Raw genomic sequence first — 25,088 nt, forward strand, 5'->3', positions numbered from 1 at the left:
ATCAAAATAATTTACAATTTTTCTAAATTTAAAATTCTAAATTTTTTAAGTTATTTTTAAATTTAAATATTTTGAAGATTTATTTAAAAAAAATAAAAAGACTTTTTATTTAAAAAATTTTAGCTTTAACTAACTAATTCTAATTTAATGATTTAAAAAAGAATTTATTATAAGAAAAAACATTTTTAAAAATAATATTTCGGATATTAATTTTTATTTAAAATTAATTATTTAAATAAATCAATATTATGATCACATAATATCAATAAAATATGCAGCGAACTTTAATTTTGAAATTTTAAAATTATTAATTAAAATATTTCTAGATATGAAATAAGACTATTAAATAATATATTCTAAATATAAATTTATTTTAGATTAAAACAGTAAACATAAATAAGCTTTTAAAAATTTAATTTAAAAAAATAAGATAGTTTTTTAATTCTAAAATTGTTTAAGGATATTAGATTATTCAGATAGAGATATTATAATAATATATATTAAATAAATATAATTCTAAACTATTTTTACCATAAAATTTAACTATTTTTACTGTAACATTTAACTTATAAGTAAATAAAAAACTAAATCATATTTTCATTCTTAAAATTTTTATGTGATTTAATATTTGAACATTTCAGAAAAGCAATGAGCGGATTAAAAAACTTGCAAAAATAATTATAAGTACTATTAAGGATTTCAAAAGCATATTCTTTTCTTTTAATAGATCCTTTGCCTTGTTCTTTTCATATTCTATTAATTAGTTATAATGGGCCTTTAGCTCTTCATTTAATTTAGTATTTTTATAATTTACATTTTCTTATTCTTAAAATTTCATTTTTATTTCTCTGTTTTCCTACTCTAGCTTTAAGCTCTATAAGACATACTACTCTATTTACTACTAAAGTTTTTGAGTAGTGAATAAAAATTTCTATTTTTCAATTTCAAATTAGGTCGAAATATTAGGCAATACATTTAGTCTTTCAGATTACATTTTTAGATTATTTTAATATTTTAATAAAATTTATTCTAATTAATGCAATGTGTCTTGTTCTTATTACTATTACAATTGCTAAGAATTTAAATGAATTTAGGATAATTACTCATTTTAATTTGAATTTAATGCTTCATCTTTAATGTCCTAGTTATTATATTTTATTATTAAGCTATTTAACTTTTCTAAAATACAATCATATTTTTATTTAACTTTTTCTTCTTTGATATCTTTTTTTTAGCTTTCTATGTATTATTATTTGATTATTTCTAACTCGTCATTTTTAAATTTATAATTATTTAAAATCAACTTTGTCTTTTCTAATTCTTCTTTCATAGTCTATAACTAATTTTAATTTTTAGTCAATTCCATTTTCCTAATTAAAGCTATCTTCATTATTTCAAATCCATACCTTTTTTCAAGCAACTTATTTTACTCAAAGGCCTTATTTATTGTTGACTCTGCCCTCTTTAGCTAAGAATTAAATATTTCTTTTTGTTAACTTAAAACTTTGCTGTTATCTTCTAAAATTTTATTCATTTAATTTTGTAGATCCTAAATTGTCTTTTATTAAGTACTTATTTATTTTTTATAATAGTCTATCTCTATTTCTAAATCTGATATCTTCTTTTACATGTCTATTTTTTAGTAAATCCTTTATTCTTTTTAAACTGATAAATCTTATTCTGCTACTCTTGTATCTCTAGGTCCAAAGACCTCCAAATTTTAATCATCTTCATCTTCTTGCTTATTAGAATTAAATCTGCTCTATACTGCATCATAATCATTTTACTGCTTTTAAGCTACAAAGGACCTATTAGGAAAATCAGCCAATCCTTGATCATCATCTTCTTCTTCTTCACTTTTATTATCATTAAAATCTAACTTATCAATAGAATCTGTATCCTATGCATCACTTTTTTAATATCCTTAATCTTTATCCTTCATTTTATTAAAGAAACATAATATTAATTAGAATTAAAAAAACTTATGATATAAATATTACATTTAAAATCTATTAAGTTTATCCAAATTTAGGGGAGCCCAAAGATTTATTTTAAAGCATGTTATCCTATAGCTCTTTGGTCTTATCTACTTTCTAGTCTAAAAAATCTAACTTTTATGGTTGAATTTCCTAAACTAAATTAGAATTATTAATATGTTTTTTATTATTAATCTATAAAAAATGGTCTTATTTAATTTTTAAATACAAATTTTAAGATTTATTAAGTCATGAATTAACTTAATTTTGAATTTCTAACATTTTTTAACCAAATGAGATTAAAATTATTTACTAAAAATAAAATTTTAAAGCAAAAAGCTTTATTTGTTTTTGAAATTTTATTGATGTTTTTTTAATTTAAAAATTAAGTTTGGCTGATTTTGAAAAGAAATCAATGAAAATACATTTTTGGTTTATCAATCAAATAAAAAGATAAAGTTTTGAAAATTATTTTTTAAATTACCTTTCATAAAGAATGTATTGCTTTTAGGAGAAATATTTTTTTATTAATCTTAATTAGCTTAAAAAAGAGATTGTTAATTCCCAATTAAGCTTAAATTTTACTATTAATTTCCTTACTTAAGAAATTATTTTAAAATTTCAATAAGTTTATATATTAATTTTACCTAAAAAAAAGGAGAGGAATTGGTAGAAAATAAATTAGATTAGGCAGGTGATTAATTTTGCTATTATATTGGTGATTGATTTTTCTAAAATAAACTATTATTTATATCATTATTTGTAGGGTTAAAAATATTTGCAGGTTGAGAAAACATATTTTTGGAACTATCTGTTTTCTAAGCGATGCTTTAAAATAAATTTGAATTTGTACTCTAAAATAATGAGCTATTGTTTTTATTTTCTGCTCCAGGCTATGCATAAATCGCATTTTGTTATGTGTTTTAATTGTTTTTTATTGCATTATTTTATCCAAATAAATTATCTATGGTATTCTTCTACTAACTATCTAAATTTGTATAACCTATTTTAAGTTAATAAAACTACCTTAAAAAATGCTAAATAGGCTATATAAAAATATAAGTTACTTCCGAAGATATTGTTGCTTATCTGAAGTGAAGATTCAGAGCTAACATTGCTTATATTTTGCTATTTATTACTCATGGGAGCTAATTAAAAAATTAGTTTTCTAAAAACTAACAAAAAAATTTAAAATGTAATTGTAAAAATTTACCTCCAAAATTATTAGAAAATAAAGCAGATTAAGTGTTGCCTGCTTAGGTTGTGTCTTTTTTATCTTGAATAGGCTATGAAAATATATTTAAAATGTTGTTATTTTAGGCGTTCATACTTTGCCGCTAAATAAATAAGATTTTTAATTTTTAATATTTAACTTTGATCTGCAAAATTTATCAACGGATTTGTTAATTAATTAATTAAACACTTTTTAGCAAGCTAACATATTCTAAAAGATTTTTAGAAAAATATTGATTGCAATTTTAAATAAATTAAGATATAGTAATATTGACCAACATTTATTTACCTTAAAAAATATCAGGCCACATAATTTAATACAATTTATTCAATTTAATTAAATTATAATATATTTATTAATAAATTAAAACTTATCAAACATGAATGTATGTATACAGTTGGGTTTTAAAATTTATATATTTAGAATGATTTATATTTATAATACCATGCATTCTCATTAATAATGATTTCTTAAAGAGGGTAAAATCAACTTTTGAAAAATCTCTATTAATTAAAAATCTTTTTCCTTTTCTAATAAATAAATGGCTTAATTTTTGAGTATCTAGACTATATATAAATAAATTGATGTGTATTACATTAAAGTTTGATTAATAAAAGGATTATATGTAAAAATATATGAGTTTTACATTTTGTTGTATGAAATTAAATCAATATTTGATTCATTCATTGGTTTACAATTTAATTAGAATATTCAAACAAACAATACAAAAAATAAATTTGAGATCATCAATATTTTTTAATTTTTGTTTTAGTTTAATCAGCATCTAAATCATCTAAGACATTAATATTTATGTTTGGACGGAAAATATTAGGTTCTATTTCTTCTATACCTTCCATATTAGTGATAAATGTTAGGTTATAATTCTTTTTTTCAAGTAAATCAACTGCTTTCACAGGGGTTTTAGAAGCAAATTATGGCACTTTCTCTAATAAAATTTAATCAGAATTAAAGAAGTGTCTGAACCATCCTTTAAAAGATGTCTATTCACCAGATATCCCAGAACCTACAAACCTTGGCACACTTGTTTCTTCAAAGATAGTATTCCAGAACTAAACAATATCTGGCTAATTAGGATTTTTCATTTAGCTAATGAAGGTATTAACAATTATTAATACATTAGATAAGTAATTTGTAAAGTATATATTTAAGTAATAATTTTCTTTCAAAGTAGAAATCTTTCCTGCTAAATGCTCAAAATCCTTAATACCGCCAACAAAATGAACATTTTATATGCCGCATCCACCTCTTAATATTGTGTATTCAAAATAATTTTGCATTGAAGACATTAAACATATATTAGAAGAAGCTTTTTCTATCCAATTAGTAGAAGAGAAATCATTTTTAATTAATTAAGCTATATCTCCTTTAGTGTTTTTGGATATTTCAGTGTTAAATAACTCCATCGCTGTGTCCCATCTATTATTTTAGCAAGGAAAGTTTTACCAATCTTAGGATAACCCATTAACTTCAATAGTTAACACTTTCTTTCCTTCATGAAATACAAAAAGATCTCTATATTTTTCAGGATTTGAATTGACTTCTTTTGCGAATTTATGGCAGATAGTAAGCCATATATCATTAGCTGAAATCATTACATCTCCATGCAAGAGGTAGGCAGCATAAAAAGCATCAAAAAAGCTGTTTTTAGATATTTAAAACAATTTACTATTCTATTTCATTAAATTGTTTTAAGTAAAATAAGTTGAGGCTGTAGTTGAAGTAACATATTCTTTTATAATTTTTGATCGTAAGTCTTTATCCTGTAAAGGGGTTTATTAAATCTTAAGTGTGAAAATTTTTAGGTTGGAATTTTAATTTGATTATTAATCCATTTGTAAATATTTTTATTGAATTTTTAATTGTATTGATATAATAAATATTATTAAATTTTGATAGATCTATAATTTTTGATAAGAATTTAATTCTCTTTTTCTCTATGAATTAAAAATTTTCATTATCTTAAATTTTAGATTTCTTATCAAACAGGGTATCTATTACAATTAATAAGATTTGTTTATAATAAAAATAAATATTTAATATAGAAAAATAAAAAGATTAGACTTATTATTAGTATTTATTAGTTCTAATAGATTAATTTTTTCTTCAAAACTATAAGAGAAAATAAACAATATAAATAAGTTTTCTTAAACAAAATATTTTTTTGATCTTTATTTAAATCCTATTCAATAACTCAATCAGGAAATAAAAATTTTATTATATTTAATTTTAAATTTCTAATAGATACGTATTCATTAGAGTTAAAAAGAATTCAATACAATAAAAATAAGGTAAATATTTAATATAGAAAAATAAAGAGATTAGACTTAATTTATCTTAATTATAAGTATTTATTAGGTCTGATAGATTATTTTTTCTTCAAAACTATAAGAGAAAATAAACAATATAAATAAGTTGTTTCTTAAACAAAATATTTTTTTGATCTTTATTTAAATCCTATTCAATCAAGAAATAAAAAATTTTATTATCTTTAATTTTAAGATTCTTATAGATAAGTAATATTTAGAGTTAAAAAGATTTCACTACAATAAAAATAAAATAAATATTTAATAAAGAAAAATAAAAGATTAGGACTTAATTATTAGGATTTATTAGTGCTAATAGATTAATTTTTTCTTCAAAACTATAGGAAAAAATAAACAATATTAGTTGCTCCTTAAACAAAAAATTTAAAACGAGATAACTAACTAATTTATTTGCTCCTGTTTAAATTATTATTTTACTAATCTTATAATTGATGACTACAGAAAATATAATATCAAGGAAATGAATATCTACTCTATTTTTTAAATTTTCGAACCAATATTTATAATTTATTTTCGCCACTGATATTTTATATCAATTAATAATAAAGTTATTCTTTTTTTAAAAAAAATATAATGTTGTTTATTAATAAAATTTTAATTTAATATATAAATTTAGTATTTTTATTTAAAAATGGATCTATTTATTTTTAATGATTGTTTATTTTAAATTTTATATTCAGAATTAATTAAAATATCAATCAATATTTTTTATTAATTTAATTATTTAAATAGGACTTTAAAATAAACATATTATTGATCATTTTTAATACATAACTAAATAAACTAATTAAAAAGTATTTAAACTAATTTAAATTGATTCAGTTTTTAAGCTGGTTCTAAGAAAAAGTATCTTTTATTAATAAAAAAGTTAGTAATTTCTAAAATAATTTATTAATAAAAGTTCTTTATTTTTGCTTATGAAGAAAGAAATTCTTCATTTTTTAATCGAAGAAATCATGATTTCATTTATGATAATTTATTATTTCTTAAATCCTAAATATTTGAATAATAAAAAAAAAATTATTAACCTTAATCATAAAAGCTGATTAATCTTAAATTCTACCTTTTAAATTGAAATAAAAAATACATAAATTAATAAATTATCAATTTGAAATATTTTTTACTTTAATTTTAAAAAATTTTTTAGTAATTAAAATATTATTGGTATTGATTTTTGTAAAATTAAAAAATATAACAATTTATTAATATCCACTAAAGAGTATTATTAATTTTATGTAAAAATAAAGTTAATTAAATTAATACTTTATGTTTTAAAATTAGAATTTTTTTGATAAAAATTTAAATTCGTGATTAAAAATTAGATTTTTTGTCACTGTTATCAAATAGAGAGTATTAATTGTTTTTTCTATTGTAAAAGATAAAAAATATTCAAAATAATTGCAAAATTATTAATTAAGTTCAAACCAAATTCAAATATTTTGTAGTAGAGTTTAGAATGACTGATTCATATACTCATTTATCCTAATAGTTTGATGGGGCATCAAAAAATTTTAGTGAAAAAACAAAATAGTTAAAACTACCAAAGCCTCCTAAGCCATAGCCAGAAAAGATTTCTAAATAAGAGATTGAAAATTAGTCAAAAGGCTAAACAAAACAAAGTAGCAATAAATCATAAAATGAAAACAAAGATCCAAGCAAACCTCAAACAGGTTCAAAGTAGAACTCAAAAAGCTAAGCATAATTGCAAGGATCGTAGTAATCTAAAAATAAATCAGAAGGATAAAATCAATAGTCTAAATAGCAATCTAATGTGCAATCTCAAAAAAGTAAATAGGAATCTCAGTAATAAAGTGCAACAACACCTTATGTAAGCTCTAAACTTACAGAGAGTGAAAAAAAAGCAGTAAGCAATTAATCTAAACAGCAATCACAATAAGTATCTCAGCGTAACCAATCAGATAATATGAAGTCTGTTTTAACAATGTCAGATGATTAAAAATCTTAAGTAAGTAAAGCCAACACATTTTAGAGACCAAAATCTCAATCAAGACTTTGGTCAGAGCACACTATTTATACAGAAGATCAAAAGGTAATATTTTGCAAAAAATCTTAATTTTATAAAATATTTTTTTTAATGAACCAAATGAAATCTTTTGCTAATTCAAAATAATTATTTGAATTTAAAGAAAATAAGTTATTTTATGATTAAAGGCTAAAAAGGATAAAGAAAAGAAAGAAAAAGATGAAGAAAAGTAGAAGTGGCATTATAAAGGAAATTTAAAAGATAAAAAATCATTTGATTATTTTAAAACAACTAGGTAAAATTTGATAATAATTCTTTATTTTCATAATAAATATATTTAACGATATTTAAATCTAAATAAACAAGCAATTAAATATTTTATTCTTTTTTTACTAAAATTTTTTTATGATAGAGTAAGTACATGCTCTTTTATTCAGAAAGTGGGAGATGTATTGTTGGCATAACCCTTTTACAAGGTAAAAAAATTAATTTACATAGAATAAATTTTTATTGGTTTTATTTTATTAGGCACCATAAAGAGAAAAAGAAATAAAATTGTAAAAAGAAAGCTTAAAAGCAAATGATTTTAAAGTTAGACCTTAAACGTGCACAGGTGCTTCAAAAAAACCACTTGAACCTTACAATCCAAATGCTGCAAGAAATACCTTAAAAATACCTGATGTAAAAATGCCTCATAGGAATAAAACAACTTTTGAGTTGAATGATGGCAGTGATCCAAAGTATATGTATAAAACAAAAAATAAAAACATATATGGTAACTTTGCATAAAATTATCATTCTAACAATCCAGCAATAGCATCAGATTTAGCAAAAAGAATGCATTTCTAAAATGAAAAATGATTTAACTAAGTATTTGTTTTTATAAATATTATTTATTATAAAAAGTTGTTTCCTTCAATTATCGTAAAAATTTAACAGGCATTTTTATTTTTATTCTAAATTAAAATAAAAATATTTAAATGAAATTTTTTTGATTTTTAAAAAAAGAATTTTAAATTATAAATAGTAGTTAGTATTTTTATGTTTTTTTGATTTTAACTTTTTTTTTAAGTTTGTTGATTAGTTAAAAAACATATTAAATATTTTTGAAGAAATTATTACTTAGATAATAAATAAATTATTTAATATTTGGCAATTTAAAATAAATAAAAATAAAAACTATTTTTATATCGAAATAAATTTGAATTTACAATTTAATTATTAAATGTTAAATTTAGCTTTTTAAAAAATAAATTAGATTTTATCTTATTATTTGAAACATATATTTAAGCTTTATTTATTATTAGTTGAAAAATATATAGAAGTTTTATGATTTATATGTTTTGGTATGAGTTTAAAATACTTAGCTTAAATAAAATTTATCAAAATAAACTAAATTTTTTTTAATTAAATCTAAAAATCTTATTTAAATTTGTATTTTTAAATTTTGCTTAATAAAAAATAATAAATAAAAAGATTTTGTGAATTGAATTTATCAATTAAAATAAACATTAAAAATAAGGTTTTTCAAACATAAATTAATAATTTAGAATTGTACATATTAAAATATTTATATCATTAATAAATTATGCTATTTTATTTATTTGCTAATCAGTTTCTCTTGGTGGTCATGTTGGGATAAATCCATTCAACACCAGGAGTGTAACCCAAAGTGCTATATAATTACTTTCTTGTTTGCATGCTGATTTTTATTAAAATGTATTAGTTTAATAAAGTTGAATTAATGTAATATTTAATTTAAAGGATTAAATAATTTACTCAGGAACTGATTTTTCTTGAGTACCGTCAGCAGCAAGTTGCTTGAATAAATCATCAACAGCCTTCATAGCTACTCTTAAACTTGAGACAGGATAGATAACAATATTATATCCCCATGATTTGAAGTCGTTAACGTGGATGTAAGGAGTCTTACCAAATTCAGTCATATTGGCAAGTAAGTAGGGACCACCCTTGGGACCATAACCCTTCAAAGCTTAAGCAACAACTCTGAATTCTTCAGCAGTGTTTAAACCTATTATTATTTATGTATGATTAATATTACTTTAAAATATTTATAATATAATACCTTCAGGGAAGATCATGTCTGCACCAGCATCAATGTAAGCCTTAGAACGTTCAATAACGGCATCTAAACCTTCAACAGAACGAGCATCAGTTCTAGCACAGATAACGAATTCTCCATCAGAGCATTTCTTACTGGCATCAACAGCGATTTAAACTTTTTTAGCAAAATCTTCCTTAGGAACTAAAGCTTTTCCATCAAGATGACCACATCTTTTAGGGAAAACTTGATCTTCAATATGTAAACCTTAATTTAAATAAATGGAAAGTTAAATTAATTTTTTAATAAGAAGGATTATTTTTTATGCTTTCTGATTAAAATTTGCATATCAAAAATTTTGTTTAATTAAGGCTGAATGTGATGCAATATTTTCTAGTTATTTAGCTGTAATTTAATCAAAGTAAAGCAATTTTCTAAATTTTTATTGTAAAATCAAAGATTTTTCCTTCTTATTTTCATAAATAATCAATTTATTTTTATCTACACTCCAATTCTGTATTAAATAATTCAAAATTGTTTTTATTTATTTACCTGAAGCACCAGCTTAGAAGTAATCCCAAACAGTTCTAGCGCACATTTCTCCTTCTCCGAAACCGGTATCAGCATCAGCAATAACTGGAAGACCACTGGCCATTGAAACTTCCTTAATGACTTTGCAGAAACCATCCAAAGTGACCAAACTTTTTATTTATTAATTATAATTAATATTTTGGAAATGAAAAATGAGATAATTGTTAAAATCATATCTATAAAAACTGAAAAGCATAATAATTACCCAATATCTGGAACACCAGTGGAAGCAGTAACAGCAGCACCTGAAACATAAAGAGATTTGAAGCCTAATTTATTAAAAATAGTTAGCTTACTAATTTACATTGCTTAAAATCTATGAAATCTTATTATCAGCTATGAAAACTTAATCTATTACCATTTTCAGCAGCGATTCTAGCACTCATACCGTTGAATGCACCAGGAACCATGATGCAGTCGTTGGTCATCAACTTTCTGAAAGTTTTGCAATTGTTAAGGAAAGACATTTTATGATAATTTATTTTGTTTACTACTTTTTATGAGAAGATATTTCCAAAAAGGATATTTTTTGATTTATTATTATTATATTTTCAAGATAAAGCTCTCTCGTATTTATAATTGATTATTTTTTGATATTTATTTTTATTAATTAATTAATGATAGACTCCTACTTGTTATTTATATAAATTAATTACACAGTTAAAATAATATTCATAAGTAGGATCAAGCAAGCACATCTTACTAGTTATAAACTTATATTTTTTGTATAGAAGGATCTGGTAAAAATAAATGTTTATCTATTCTCTTTTTTATTAAAAATTCTATTCCGTATTTACTTTTATTAGATTGATTGGCTTAAGATTAAATAAATCGGAATATATCAATATTCATTTTATATGTACCATCATTTTATGCAGAATAAGTCACTAACATATGCTTTGATTATATTTATCACAGAAAGAAGCAAATTTTTCGTTTTGAATTTATTAATTTTGAAAATAAAAAAGAGTAAGAAGTCAGCTTAATAAATATAGCTTATCATAATAAATATCCAACCACTTAAATCAAAAAAAAAAGCAAAACTTTGCATCAATATATTTACTGAAATAGAAATTCGAGAAATATTTATTAGGCTGATACAATATATATGAGTTAGATTAAAAAAATAGCAGATAAGCAAATCAAAGTATAAAAGCCAGATGCAAATCTCTCCACTTTCGGTTTTCTCTTTAGCTCTATAATTTAATATCATTCATCTAAAAAGCGTAATGTTGAAGATGAATTGAAAAGTATGGGTGAAGGTATTGGAGTAAGATTGCTTGAATTAATTTATTTCAGAAACAATAAACTTAAAAAAGAAACAAAACATTTAGACATGATTTAATTCATTGCAAATACAGTAAAAAAATAATTATTTTTGTTTATTTCAAATCATCTATAAAATATTCATATTATTATAGATGTATTTTTTTTGAATAAATAATATTTCATTTGAAATAGGTATGGAAAACATTATTTGGCAAGAACGCTGATGGTATATTCCCAGAGGATGGTGTTAAATATGGGTATTTAATCAGAGATGATAATCCTACAGTTTTAAGATATATTTCAGAAGTTTAAGGTTAAAATGGAGCTGCTTTTGTTGCTGGAATCATATAAGGAATGCTTAATCATTCAGGATTTGAAGCAGAAGTAGTGCATGATACTATATATTAGGATACTGAAAACAATAGTGAAATTTCCATGTATCCTGCAACGTATTTTAGTATTAAATTTGCACCATACGTAGTTGAAAGAGAAAAGTGAAATAAAAGCAATGAAATACTGCAAAATAAATAATTTTATTCATAAAGAAATAGATTTTTTAATAAATAAATAATTAAATAAATAAATAAATTACTTGAATATAGAAAATGCTAAATATACTAATATCAAATAAATGTAATCAATTAATCAATTAATTATTGTTTTTATTTCTAAAATAATTTTTGTATTTATTTATAAGTATATGGTTGATTGTTATATTTGGTTATCCTGCATTCAATTAACATGTTTCTTGAGGACTCATTATTATTTTAATGAGCTTTTGTATGCTTAAAAGAATGAAAACATAGATTTTTTGATATAAAAAATTTATTATTGATTATTATATTCATCAGATAATTAATTTATATAATTTAAAAAAAATAAAGTAAATAGATATAAAATAATGAATTTGTAGAAATCTTAACTGATAAATTTATTCATATAATAAATTTAGATAAATTAAAGTACAACTATTTAAATAAAATCATTATTAAAATATATATGTAAGATTTTCATTAAATAAATAAGCTTTTATTGATTTTTAAATTTTTAACTTGCAATAGAAATATTTATTTCATAAATTTATAAAAAGTTAATAAAACAATACAATAAAATGAATTTTAAGTCTGGAAAGTTATTTTTCTAGTTAAATATTTGAGATAAAAAGACTTTCAAAGATAAAAAATAGTTAAATTAGAAAAAATTAAATTTTTTTTTTTAATTTAAAGTTTGTGAAAAGTTTTTATTACTACAAAAAAATAAAATTAAAATAAAATAAAAAAATTTATTTAAAATTTAAATAATCTAATAAAGTTACTAATTTTAATTCAAATACTTTCTCTTTTAAATTTAATTACTATAGCGATAGATCATATTTAATAAATTAAGATAAAGTGATGATTGATATGATATGTAAATATTATTTTTGTTAAATTGTAATCAGTTCCAACTATTTGTAATTTAAAGCAAAATAAAATTAATCAATTTAAATATATAATATTATTTAGTTTTTTATTAAGTTATTTAACAATAACTATTTATAATTTATGAATTATTTTATTTTTTATTTCAATTTTTAAAATTAATTTACACAAAATTTTATTATTAATAGGAATTATATTCTAATAAAAATTATTAAAATAAAATTGATACAAAATTTAATACTTAAATTAATTATAATACTCCTATTTTTATTTACAAATAGTAGGATTATTTTAGTTAAAAAAATATTATTATGAAAAACCAATAATGTTTAAAACTCCAATTTTCGTTTAAATAAATTTATTTACAAAAAAGCATGCTTGTCGATATTTAAATAGAAATGATCAGATTTATAATATTAGTATTTAATAAATAAAATTCAGTTCATGAATTGAAATTGGTAATATTTAATTAGTTATTTAATATTCATCCAAAATATTTTCTCAAAAAATAATACTATAAATATTTAAATTAAAGAATTCAATCATAAAAATAAAAAGATATATTGGAAATTGCTACAATTTTTTATTTTTAAATTGTTTTTTTTTTAATGAGTTATAATGATTTATAAAAAATCTATTTTGTTTTTCTATTGTTTTATATATATAACATGTTTTATGCTAACCTGATCATAATTATCATTCAGAATCAAGTTACACATTACAATTATTATTTGTTAATAGAAAAGATAATAGTTATTTATTTTTGTAGTATAAGTATGGAATAAAAAATTGATATTCATTTATTTATTTGATTTGTAAATAAATTATTTATAAAATAATTTTTTTCCAATTTTTTTGATAGGATTTAATCATTTCTCAAACAATATTACAATTAATATTTTTTTATATTTATTGCAAAGAATGTAATATATTTATCAAAAAAAATCGATTAGTAAGTAAAAAAAATATTAATATGATATTCATAAATATTATGAGTTTAACTTGAATAAATTGTTTAAAATTATATAAAATCATGTTTATTATTTTTCTAAAAATATATTTGATTTGTATTTATAAAATATTATTTTAAAAAAAAATAAATATTCCTATTTCGTTCTAATATAAGTTAACTTATAAATAAAAAAATTTAAATAATAAAAAACCAAAGTAAAAAATCAAGAAATACTTAAAATATTTAAAAATTAGATCATTGATATTTTTTTAATAAGTAAAGTAGAATATTTTTGTCAATAGATTTTTTGAAAAAATTACTAGAAAAATTATAAGCTATCTTTATGGAGTAAGTAGAAAAAAAAAAACTAATATTTTAAAGAATAAGAAGTATTTATAATTTTAATGACTTTAGTCAGTAAGTAACCAGTAAATAAATATAAATCACTTTAATGTTGTTGAGAAATATATGACTTAAAATATTGAGATTTACTTTGAGATAGTTATTAAATGGGTGAAAATAAAGTAATTGAAAGATAATAAATTTTAGAAGTCTGCCAAATTAGTTTGATAAATACAGTAAAAATAAATAGCTGGATAGAATCGCTCATATCTTTGATTATTAATTAATTCAATAAATAACTAATAATAAATATCTTCAAAAATACACTTAGTTTTTTTTACTTTTAACATAATAAATACATAGATAAATACACTAATTGATAAACCAATCAAAGATTAAAACTCTATCAAAAATTCATAGCAATTATTTGAAATACTTTATCTTCTATAACCTCCCTTAAATATATAAACTACTCATTTATAGAATTAAGCACAATTTATTTATTTATTTAGACCAATCATAGATTGTATATTCAGTTGATTTGAATCTCTAGGAATGAGAAACTCCTACAGTATTAAAGTACTGCATTTCGAAAGTATACTTTTTCTCTATATTTATCATTTTTTTAATAATATTAAAGGAAGTTGATAAACTACTAAGAAATCAAAACAAAAGCCTTTAAGATGTAGAAAAAATATAACAATTTCTCTACAGTTTGCCTTATTTTTAGAACCTTTTTAATGAAATCCACAAATCTCTAATACCCAAGTTGATCCGTAAATTTTAATTTAGCTAATGTGAGGCTGGAGGAGCAATTATTGAAAGTGGTAAACATGCAATTTATTTTTAACAAAATATTCATCAAAATTTAACTAACAAAAGGAAGCAGAATAAAAGACTTCTTCATTATTCTTGAAGGAACATGTCTTGAAATGAATAAATAAAAACATTAAGAAGCTGATGAGTAATCAAGTGTAGCCGAAGATCTTGAAAAAACCCCTTACTTAAAGATTTTAAAGCAAAGCGAAGAAAGAAAAAAAAGTCTTCTTTTCTAACAAACTCCTATACATTAAAATACCACCAAGAGTTAAACTTCAAGATTTAGAGAAGAAAGTAAATTTTTATAATTTTGAAATACAATTTGGCTTAATTGGCGTTTTTTGATGTTTATTTAAAAAAATTTTTTCCTATAAGATATTTAAACTACATTTTGACTTACAAGATGATAGAATTCATATCATATTTTAAATTTTAGTAAAAACCTAATAAATTAAAGACAAGTTAACTAGCATACAAGAAATTGTTTTTTCTATATTAATTAAATTATTGTAAAACATCATATAAATATCATACTTATATTAATCTAGACTAAACTTAGAAAATAACCAAAGATTGCCTAGCAAAATATTGAAACGTCTTTTAATTTTTCTTAAAAAATACTCATTTTTTTTTTCATTAAATATAGAAGTATTCCTACCAATCAATTACTTTTCTTTATAAAACTATAATACCATGAAACACACAAAAATTTATTTTTAGACTAACTTTGATTTGATTTTCACCTAAAAAAATTATCTAATCGATTAATTAATTAATTCATTTTTATTTAACACTAATTTATAAATTAACTCAATAAGGTTTTATTTGAATTAATGCTTATTTTTTTCATATTTTCCAATGTATTTTTTATCAAAAATCTACTATATCATCTTTAATACTATTTTTTTCTAAAATATTTAGGTTAGCTTTTAAAAATTGAATCTATGGATGAATCTGAATAAACTGTTACAGCTCAAACTCCACTTCCATAAAAATCTTAATTCTTTCAAAATAGTTCTTAAGTGAGATCTGATATAATGGAAGATTATTTTGTATAATAATATAAAAGAAAATATGAGAAAAAGGGGTATAATATTTTAAATACCTTAAAAGAAGGAGATTTTTTTGGTGGTATTACAAAAAAAGGCGCAGAATAGACCTTCTCTGATATTTTATGCTGTACGAAGGTTGAATATGTTTGCCTCTGTTTTGAAGACTACTGGAGTATTTTATCTATGTACTAGTTAAGAATGTGCGAATAAAAAATAGCATTTCTTCGTTCATATAGATTTTTATAAATATATTCTGATCACTACCTTAACAAGAGGTTAAATATGTTTGAAGAAGTCTCGTTCAACAGAAATTAAGTTTTATTTGAAGAAAATGAACTATCCAGCTATATTTACTTCTTTTACGAAGGAGAATTTGTAATGAATAAAAATATTGACTTCAAAAAATATCTAGATTGTATGTTGAATAATAATAGTAACTCGAACAATTAAAATTTATTTGCTAAAAACACTTAAATTTAATAATTGTAGCGTTCTAACTAAAATTCAGAATAAACTACTTCTGAAAGTGATGAAAATCATAATTAAAATATCTGTTGTTCGGGATAATTTAAAAAGAATGTCATAATATCTTACCTTAATCCAGGAAGTTACATTGGTCTTTCTGAATTACTAACAGATTCAAAATATACGTACACAGTATCATGTTTCTCTACTCATGCCAAAGTATACAGACTTTATAAAGAGGTAAAATCAATATTATTCAAAGCTGTTTCATGAAAATTAACAAAACTTAACTACTTTTGATAAAAGCTAACAATTTAGAATTTCATGAGTGAATTTAAATTAAAGAAGCTATTATTTATAAACTTAATAGAAGATTTTTTATATTTGACAAATTCAAGTGCTTCAAATGCCTACAATTATTATTTTGATTTAAGTATTATTTGAAATTAGTAAATAAGGCAAAGATATTTTTCACTGCTTAACCATTTTTATTTGATTAAAAATTCTTAAGTAAACAAATTTATCAAAAACAAGTAAACATACCCAAAAATAAAATTTATCAATACAAATAAAATCACTTTTATTTAATATTTTATCAGAAATTAATATTTGATAAATGATGAATCTGAAATAATTAATTTAATGATTTTCTCATAAAAGAAAATAAATTTAATTTAATTTAAAAATTCTTCTTATTGTTTAATGTAATTTTAATAATGTTTTATTAATAATAGAATTTTGAGAAATTTTTCAAATGTGAGGCAAATATAGAAATAATGGCATAAGACTGTCTTGGAAAAGAAAAGATCTATGAGGAAATTTTATAAAAGCATGCTAATATGATGATAGGTGAATACAGCAAAATGGGAGAAAATCAAACAGAAAAAGAAATGATAAACATTTTTGAAATAAGTAAAAAGAAAAACAATAATAACTCAAATGTGCTTATCCCTCATCAGCACTCAAAAAGTGATGTACCTAAATTTAAAAAAGATGTTTCAGTAATAGATCAAAGAATAGAAGAGTAAAATAAAATTTTTTTTATAATTTTATTATTCAATGAGTATCTTAGAGCTTACTTCGATATATGATTATTGTCAGCCAATTATTTTTATTATTAAAATCCTACCAAAAAAATAAGGAAAAAAATTAATTTTAATTTAATTTACAGTTCTAAAGTGCTGATTTTTACCAAGCAAATTCAAATATCTATCTGTAAATCAAAGTTATTCTTAACTATATTTTTTATAGAAAATTAAATAGTTAATCTGGGAAAATAAGCAGGAAAGATATTCAAAAAGAAAAATCTTAAAATCTTTAAGATACAATCCTGAATTCTATAAATAATGATCCCTATTTTAGGAGAAAACTTTTGAACAATCTTTCAAGCTTAGGCTTCAAAATAAATCACGACAATTGTAATATATACAATCACTTAAAACTATAAACTAATTATGCTACTTCAAGGACTTCTAGTCTTTCAAATTTATAAGAATGCATTTCAAAAACTAAACAAGAGACCTTGGCTCAGAATTAACCATATCAAGGAAAGCTAGAGTAAATTCCAGAAGTACTTGCTTCTAATATGAGTATTTAAGATAATAATAAAACTTCAAATGCCAACAGTAACATCAATGCGAACTAGCAATCTTTTAGAGTAGCCTAAAAATAAAATAACACATTAAACTGTCAAAGTCTGTAGGAATTATAAAGAAAGAGACTTTCTTTTATTTTGGGCTGCTAAGATAAAAAGTAATTTTAGCAAAAATCTTCAACAACACTTTAACGCTAAACAAGCATTGATTAAGAAGATGGTAAAGTAAAATTTGAAAACTCCCCAAGCATCGAAGATTTAAAATGCTTTGAAAATAATATTACATACAGAAAAGAAAATCAAACTGAACCTAACTCCCCATAAGCCTAATATGACTAGCCTAATTTTAATTCAAAAACTAGTATTGTATTCTCAAACAACGATTAAGAATTCCTGACAGCTACAAGCCCTTATGAACTCTCAAACCCATAACAGAATAATTAATAGGGTTTTCAAAATAACTTAAGGATGAAATCTCTCTCACCATAAAGGAAACTAAAAATTTCAGAAAATATTGGCAGTTAGCAATCATCTTGTTAATAAACCAAATATTTATCTCCTTAAACAAACTCAAACCCCAATTTTATTATCAAAAAAGACCAACTTATAAGCAGAAAAGCTAAATTAGAATCTGTACTATCAGCTTAAAATTCTAAAAAACAATATCTTGTAAGCCCTAAAAAAGATGAAGAATATATAAGTCCTATTGTAAGTCCTTTTTAAACATTTAGATAAAAGTTGTACAACAATTTTTGCAACAGCAACAATATTAATTTTTCTGAAGCTGAGTCTCCTATAAAATTTTAGCAAAGTAATACTAATACTTCTCATAACAATTCTTTATAATTAAAATTATTGAATTAAAAACCATAATAAAATTCATAGCTGCATACCTAAGGTTTAAATAAATTAAATTAAGTTTGCTAACCCTAAAGTTCTTCACCAAGTGAAGCTTCTAAAATACAGTTGAAATAAACTTTATTAAATGTCAATCCTCAATAGCAGCAATCTCAAACTAGCTTAGCATAATGCAGTATTAGCTTTAGCAATTAAAACAAAAGATAAAATAGTGTTTCTAACTTCTAGTTCAATTTGCAGGGAGGAAATACAAATAACAAAGATTACAAGAATTATTTGGAACAAATATAATAACAATAATAAAATAATAATAATAACAGTAATATCAATAACAATCTAAATAATAAAAATTAAAATTTAAATATCCATCTGAGGGCAAAATCATAAAAGAGTTTCAGAGATAAGTTGCATATTTTAGTTGATAAGCACATTCAAGATAATTTAAATCATAGAAAATCTTATATTTTTAATAATCATAATACATCAACTAATAAAGTTTCTATTTAAACTGAATATCATAGCTAATAACTTAAACCTGCTCAGATAACTCAAACCTCAAAAATAAATATAAATAATATTCCCACAGAATCTATATCATCTGTAAGGTTTGAACACGTTCTAGATTATGGTAGCTAAGCTAATAATCATAGTAACTCGTAATTAAGTAAAAATGTCGAATAAAAATCTCCTAAAGTATTGAACATTGCAAAGAAAAAATAAAAATCTTTATTACACTTTAACTATCCAAGCTAGACTCATATAATGGAAGACAATACTATAGTAAGTAATTAAGTTAACACTACTTTATAGTCTCCAATTGTAAATAAATAAGCTGCAAAAATGCTTCATAAACGTTGTTCTATACCATTAATGTCACCAACTTCCACTAAGATCACTCAACTTAGTACAGCACACTCCCCTTCTTTCAGCTCATTTCAAACAGTTATAAATAAACATCACTCTAGAATGGCGAGCGATTAATCTTGCTCGTATATAAATTAAAATATAGCTAAAAATTAGTATATATGATATAAAAATATTGTTAATCAAAAATAACAAACTAAAATAAGACATTAAATATCTAATAGTGCATTTGCACTAATAATTTTTAAGTGGATTTATTTTGTTTTATTCTGTCAATTTATAATATTATCAATTAAATTGAATGTAATAACTGTTTAGTTATCTATAAAATATTTTTTGTAAATTCTTAACTCATTCTAAATTATCAATTATATTTTTTATTGCATTTAAAGTGGAAAAGGATTTAAAAAGAAAAATTGTTTTTTGATAAAAAATATTAAATTAATAAATTTAAATATAAAACACAAAATGATAATTTAAAAAAATAACTTAGTTATGGTAAACATTTCAAAAATATGATAAAAAAGATATCCTTGTAAAAATATAACTATAGTTTTAAGCAAATACTTAATTAATTAATTTTTTATTGAAAAATACTTTAAAATATAATCCAAACATTTAATTTTTGAATCAACAATAAATCAAATAAATATGTAGTAATTAAGCATTTATTTATGATGCAGATATTTTCTCAGCAAGTAATATTTATTTATTTCCTATTACAATACTAATTTCGCAAAAAATAAAGCAAACAAATATATTTTGTAAATTTTTTATAGCAAAAAATTAGTGAGTGATTACTATCCATAGAATTAATTAATTAATGAAAATAGAATTTGGACATATTAATGAATGAACAAATGAATAAGATTGAATATGTATGACAAATAATCCTCAATTCTTTTTAAATTTTTTAGTAGGTTTGGGACCTTTGTTAAATTTATTTCCACTATTGTTAAATTTATTTCCACCATTGTTAAATTTATTTCCACCTTATTTTTCGTTTTTATTTTTATTATATTTTTATAATGTTTATTGCAAGTTTTATTTTTCTTTTTTTTCAAATTCAGGATCAACAGCAAGCTTTTAATGGTGTAAAAGTTCTCTAATATATTTTTGTTCACTCATGTCATCGATTCTATCAAGTTTTGCTTTATTTTTTTCAAATTCTTTAATTCTCTTTTTATCTTACTTAGATCTTTGTAATCTTACAAAATTATTTAATTCGTACTTTTATATTTCCTAAAAAAAACAAATTTGTTAGTTAAAATTTTATAATAAAATAAAAAAATAAATACGCTTTCTCTTTTAGCGATCTTGTCTGTTTCTGCAAATCTCTCAACAACTGGTCTATCATTCTTGATTTCGTTGATATCAGCGTTAATATTAGCTTTTAATTATCTCATAAGATAAGCTTCTCTTCTCTTTTTTTCAACTTCTAATCTTCTTTCTGCTTTATCTTGCTGAACAGCCATAGTCTTAGGAGCAACATACTATAATATCATTCATTAAATAATATATAAATAAATAAATAAAATCACTCATTTTATTAAATCTACCTTTGCTACTGGTTTCTTCTTTATCACCTACTTTTTGGCTTTAGTTTCTTCTTCATCAGAAAGATTAGAAACATTTTCAGAAATATCTTCTTGTTCTTAGTCATCTTCTTCTCCTTAACTATCATCTATCAATTCAGGGCGAGGCTTAAAACTAATAGGATCTTGGGAAATACTAGTTGAAGTCTTTGTTCCTTTTCCTTATTCAGATGTTTTAAGAGAAAATTTCATCAACTTAGAGATTTGATATTCCATCTTTTATTCAACTGGTTTAAGTTTAGAAAGGAGTGTTTTATAATAAATGAGTTTTTTGACTACAGGTGAATCTTTAAGAGAAATGCCATTTAACTTGTAGAGCATATAAAAGTGTAAACAAATAAGGTAATTAGAAAATATTTCATTCTTAGAATTAAGTAAACTTATTCCCTATTCTAAATTTAGATTTTTAGATCTGGTCAACTTGGTTATTGGATATAATTTAGACTCTTCATCCTTTGAGTTTTTGCTCATCTCATCAATAAGCTTTTTAAATTCCCCTTAATCATTTTGATATATTTCTTCCTTTTCAAGGTCAATTTTAGAAATATTTTTCTTCTTTAAAATATCTTGAATTAATTCGACATTTTCAATTTAAGATAAATTTTGTTTGCTAATTTTTAATATTTTTTCAAAGTAATTTGAGCTGTTAACATTTTATTAGAACAATTCTTTGTCCTTTTCATCTTCTTCGTCTTCTTCAGAGTATTCAGCTTCAATATTATCTAAATCCTAATCTTACAAATTGCTATCATCACCAGATTCTTCTTCTTCGTCATCATCATTATCATCATCATTCAAATCACCAAGAACAGAATTTGAATCTTCGTTTAAATTAACTTTTAGTTTTCCTTTCTTTGATGCTTTATTGTCATCTTCATCTTCTGTGATACTGAGATTAGGAATTTCATCTGAATTGAGGCTTTCATCTTCATCATAATCGCCTTCTAATTCTTCTTAGTCTTGCTCATCTTCATCACTATCTTCTACATGACCAACTAAATCATCACTATCTTCTAATTATGCTAACTAATCGCTATCTAATTCTATGTCTTCATCTTCCTCTTCTTCTTCAGATGAAGGTTATTTAACCTTTTTAATTGGTTTTTACTTATTGCCAGCCATTTTGAATAAATTAATTTTAATTAATGAAAGCTATTTTATTTCTTCTAGTTTGAAATATAAAATAATATATCTTTTCTACTTTATTAATTAATAAATATTGTTTTGTTTTTAGCTTAATTTGTGATAAAATTAGCTTTATCTTATTTCTTATTAAAAACTGCTACTTTTAACAAACAAACAAATATTATGCAAATCTACATATGCATATCAGTTTAATCTTTTCTAATATAAAATATAAACAGAGATAAAAGCAATATTTCATCCATAAAAGTTAATTTGTAAATTATCATGAAATGTTTTAATTGAAAGTATTATTTTAATTGCAAAAATCAATCAATTGATCAAGCAAATGCATTAAGTTTGTTCAAGATTTAGCAATTATTTATTATACTAATACTTTTTTAATTACAACTTTATAATTCTATTTTTTAAATATTTAGCTAATTTAAGTAAGTAGCAGCAGCAGCAAATTCCTTATCACCCTGTTATGCAAAGCACGATAAGTACTACCGAGCCTGGAAAAATAGCCATGACGAAATTTATAGGGAAAGTGCATAATCCAATAATAATTAGTATAAAAACTTTAAATATTTCAGAACAACAGTTAGTATATAAATAGTAATCCTTTTTGATCATAAAGTAGATTATATTAGGAACAGATATACTCAACAATACCAAAATTAGAGGTAAAAGGGCTAAAGTAATGCCTCCTAATAACAAAAACCCAAAGTATTTAAAAAATATTTTCATGAAAACTAATAACTTGAAGCAAGGGGGAATCCTATGAGAATACATCAAGCCGGGGCATCCTCTAAAATTTAAGCTAGAGTAATGACCCGCTCTATATTATTTGGTGCATAGCCAGCAAAATTCATAATTGCATCTTGTGCATGTCATGTGATTACAGCCATCATTCTTCTGGATCTTTGTTTTGCATTAAGGGCAATATTTAACTTTAAAATTTTTAGCCATTTAATTATACTCTTAATCAATAGCTTGTTCACATGTTTATCCTTCATGCCACTGATTAGTACAAAAGTAGCATATCATCATATTACACTCACTACATTTTAACTTTGGATCATTTTTTTATCCCTTAATGGCATTATTACATCCTGGTCTAATACACCTTAACATTATAATAAATTAAAAAAAAAATTAATTTATAATAAAATCAATAACTAAAACTTTTATTTGGTATAAAAAAAATATTTAAATAAATTACACATTGATAAATTTATTAAAATAAAAATAGTTTTTACTTGAAATAATCCTTAAAAATATAAAAAACTGTGTTTTTAAAAACAAACATTTTTTATTTTGATATTGAGAGTTATGTTTAGTAATATATTTTTTGATTTAAAATAGATTTCTAGTATTTAATTTTATTTACCATCTAATGTCAGGATCAAGCTGTAGCTACTATCTTTGCTTAAACTTTATATATCTCTCTTTTTAATAGTCATCATTTAGAATTTCACCAATTTATTTTTCATTATATTCTTAATCACATCCTTCTTAAGGGCATAAAATATGAAGAACTTAACAACAATTGATTTTATTTAAAATATATTATTTAAGGCAATCTGAGCAGAATTAGTGATCACAGTTTAGTAGAGGTCTTTTTTTAGAAATTGTATATTCTTAACAACAAATTGCACATTCGAGTACTTGCTGCTATGTATTTTCGCTTGATACAATGAGAGAAGATCCAAATAAATCTTTATTTAAGTTAATTTTTACTATTGATTAGTCATTTTCGTAGTTATGATTATGGAGACATGATGATTATGTTCGCCTATCTTTAAACTTTTAAACTCTTTTATTACTGCTACTTAAATCATTTTATGAATATATATAATGCTAATTGCTTTTATGATACCATTCTACTAACTTATCCATTCCAAATTAATATATTTCCTTTGCTTTGTCTATAATGTTTCTTATATCTTACATATTTTCATTTATTTCAAAGATTTACATTTCATCTGGAATATTATTGGCTGCAATTTCTAGTATTTCAAATTTAGATAAATTTTAAATGTTTTCTGTTCGTTCGAGGCAAAATATAATATTATTTTCATCAAATCCCATTTTTTAAAGCTAATTAAATGCCCATTTCTTTTTGAAAATAGTGTCATCTTGATTTTCATGGTAGAAAATATTTTGCTTTATTTCTTCCTCTTCATCTCTCTCAAAAATATTACTTTAAGACAAAATTGTAATATTTTCTTAATTCGACTTTTAATTTTTATCATATATATTTCCTTAGCTCAAAGAGCGAACCTTATCAGTTAAAACTGGCTGCTAGGATTATTATCCAAATTATATTTCTTAGTTTTCTTTATCTTCTTCATTTGGCTAGTCTTCCATTTTAACTTTATCAATTTAATTAATTAATATTTTTGGGTATCTCCTATATAAATAGAGAGCAAATATATCAACAAATATTTTCTGATTTATAAAATTAAAAATAATTAAGTAAAGCTAAAGCTTTAATAGATAAAAAATTGCAAAAATTTTAAATTCTGATATGAATCCAG

The 25,088-nt window shown here is 21.9% G+C and overlaps 8 protein-coding genes across 8 annotated transcripts; 3 read left to right on the top strand and 5 right to left on the bottom strand. All coding sequences in view use genetic code 6, as the record gives it.

Annotated features, from left to right (window-relative positions):
* Positions 1–637: 637 nt before the first annotated feature.
* TTHERM_00375160 (transmembrane protein, putative) lies at positions 638–3,304 on the bottom strand (the record flags this gene model as incomplete). The annotated part of the gene is made up of 6 exons (XM_001009644.4): positions 638–1,936; positions 2,001–2,134; positions 2,461–2,575; positions 2,624–2,979; positions 3,044–3,124; positions 3,190–3,304. 6 exons carry the CDS (start codon positions 3,302–3,304, stop codon positions 638–640), a joined length of 2,100 nt encoding a protein of 699 aa, XP_001009644.4.
* Positions 3,305–3,956: 652 nt separating this feature from the next.
* TTHERM_00375150 (hypothetical protein) lies at positions 3,957–5,063 on the bottom strand (the record flags this gene model as incomplete). The annotated part of the gene is made up of 1 exon (XM_001009643.3): positions 3,957–5,063. The coding sequence occupies one exon, from the start codon at positions 5,061–5,063 to the stop codon at positions 3,957–3,959; it is 1,107 nt and encodes a 368-aa protein (XP_001009643.1).
* A 1,798-nt stretch (positions 5,064–6,861) lies between these two features.
* TTHERM_00375140 (hypothetical protein) lies at positions 6,862–8,400 on the top strand (the record flags this gene model as incomplete). The annotated part of the gene is made up of 4 exons (XM_001009642.2): positions 6,862–7,605; positions 7,728–7,834; positions 7,952–8,015; positions 8,068–8,400. The coding sequence occupies exons 1-4, from the start codon at positions 7,012–7,014 to the stop codon at positions 8,398–8,400; spliced, it is 1,098 nt and encodes a 365-aa protein (XP_001009642.1). The 5' UTR covers positions 6,862–7,011.
* A 750-nt stretch (positions 8,401–9,150) lies between these two features.
* On the bottom strand, positions 9,151–10,659 carry TTHERM_00375130 (methylisocitrate lyase; the record flags this gene model as incomplete). Its single annotated transcript, XM_001009641.3, has 6 exons — positions 9,151–9,241; positions 9,319–9,571; positions 9,626–9,868; positions 10,154–10,302; positions 10,398–10,461; positions 10,551–10,659. The coding sequence occupies 6 exons, from the start codon at positions 10,657–10,659 to the stop codon at positions 9,151–9,153; spliced, it is 909 nt and encodes a 302-aa protein (XP_001009641.2).
* Positions 10,660–11,300: 641 nt separating this feature from the next.
* On the top strand, positions 11,301–11,959 carry TTHERM_00375120 (transporter particle (TRAPP) protein; the record flags this gene model as incomplete). The annotated part of the gene is made up of 2 exons (XM_001009640.3): positions 11,301–11,552; positions 11,654–11,959. The coding sequence occupies 2 exons, from the start codon at positions 11,301–11,303 to the stop codon at positions 11,957–11,959; spliced, it is 558 nt and encodes a 185-aa protein (XP_001009640.1).
* Positions 11,960–14,731: 2,772 nt separating this feature from the next.
* On the top strand, positions 14,732–19,993 carry TTHERM_00375110 (cyclic nucleotide-binding domain protein; the record flags this gene model as incomplete). Its single annotated transcript, XM_001009639.2, has 6 exons — positions 14,732–14,755; positions 14,817–15,003; positions 15,059–15,289; positions 15,917–16,752; positions 17,247–17,536; positions 17,764–19,993. 6 exons carry the CDS (start codon positions 14,732–14,734, stop codon positions 19,991–19,993), a joined length of 3,798 nt encoding a protein of 1,265 aa, XP_001009639.2.
* Positions 19,994–20,722: 729 nt separating this feature from the next.
* TTHERM_00375098 (Sas10/Utp3/C1D family protein) lies at positions 20,723–22,545 on the bottom strand (the record flags this gene model as incomplete). The annotated part of the gene is made up of 3 exons (XM_001470679.1): positions 20,723–21,070; positions 21,127–21,321; positions 21,388–22,545. The coding sequence occupies 3 exons, from the start codon at positions 22,543–22,545 to the stop codon at positions 20,723–20,725; spliced, it is 1,701 nt and encodes a 566-aa protein (XP_001470729.1).
* A 477-nt stretch (positions 22,546–23,022) lies between these two features.
* TTHERM_00375100 (Ibr domain protein) lies at positions 23,023–24,993 on the bottom strand (the record flags this gene model as incomplete). Its single annotated transcript, XM_001009638.3, has 2 exons — positions 23,939–24,993; positions 23,023–23,674 (listed from the first exon to the last, which is right to left on the bottom strand). The coding sequence occupies exons 1-2, from the start codon at positions 24,916–24,918 to the stop codon at positions 23,023–23,025; spliced, it is 1,632 nt and encodes a 543-aa protein (XP_001009638.3). The 5' UTR covers positions 24,919–24,993.
* Between the last annotated feature and the right edge of the window lie 95 nt (positions 24,994–25,088).

This window comes from Tetrahymena thermophila, assembly GCF_000189635.1.
Source record: "Tetrahymena thermophila SB210 genomic scaffold scf_8254777, whole genome shotgun sequence".
Classification (NCBI taxonomy): Eukaryota; Ciliophora; class Oligohymenophorea; order Hymenostomatida; family Tetrahymenidae; genus Tetrahymena; species Tetrahymena thermophila.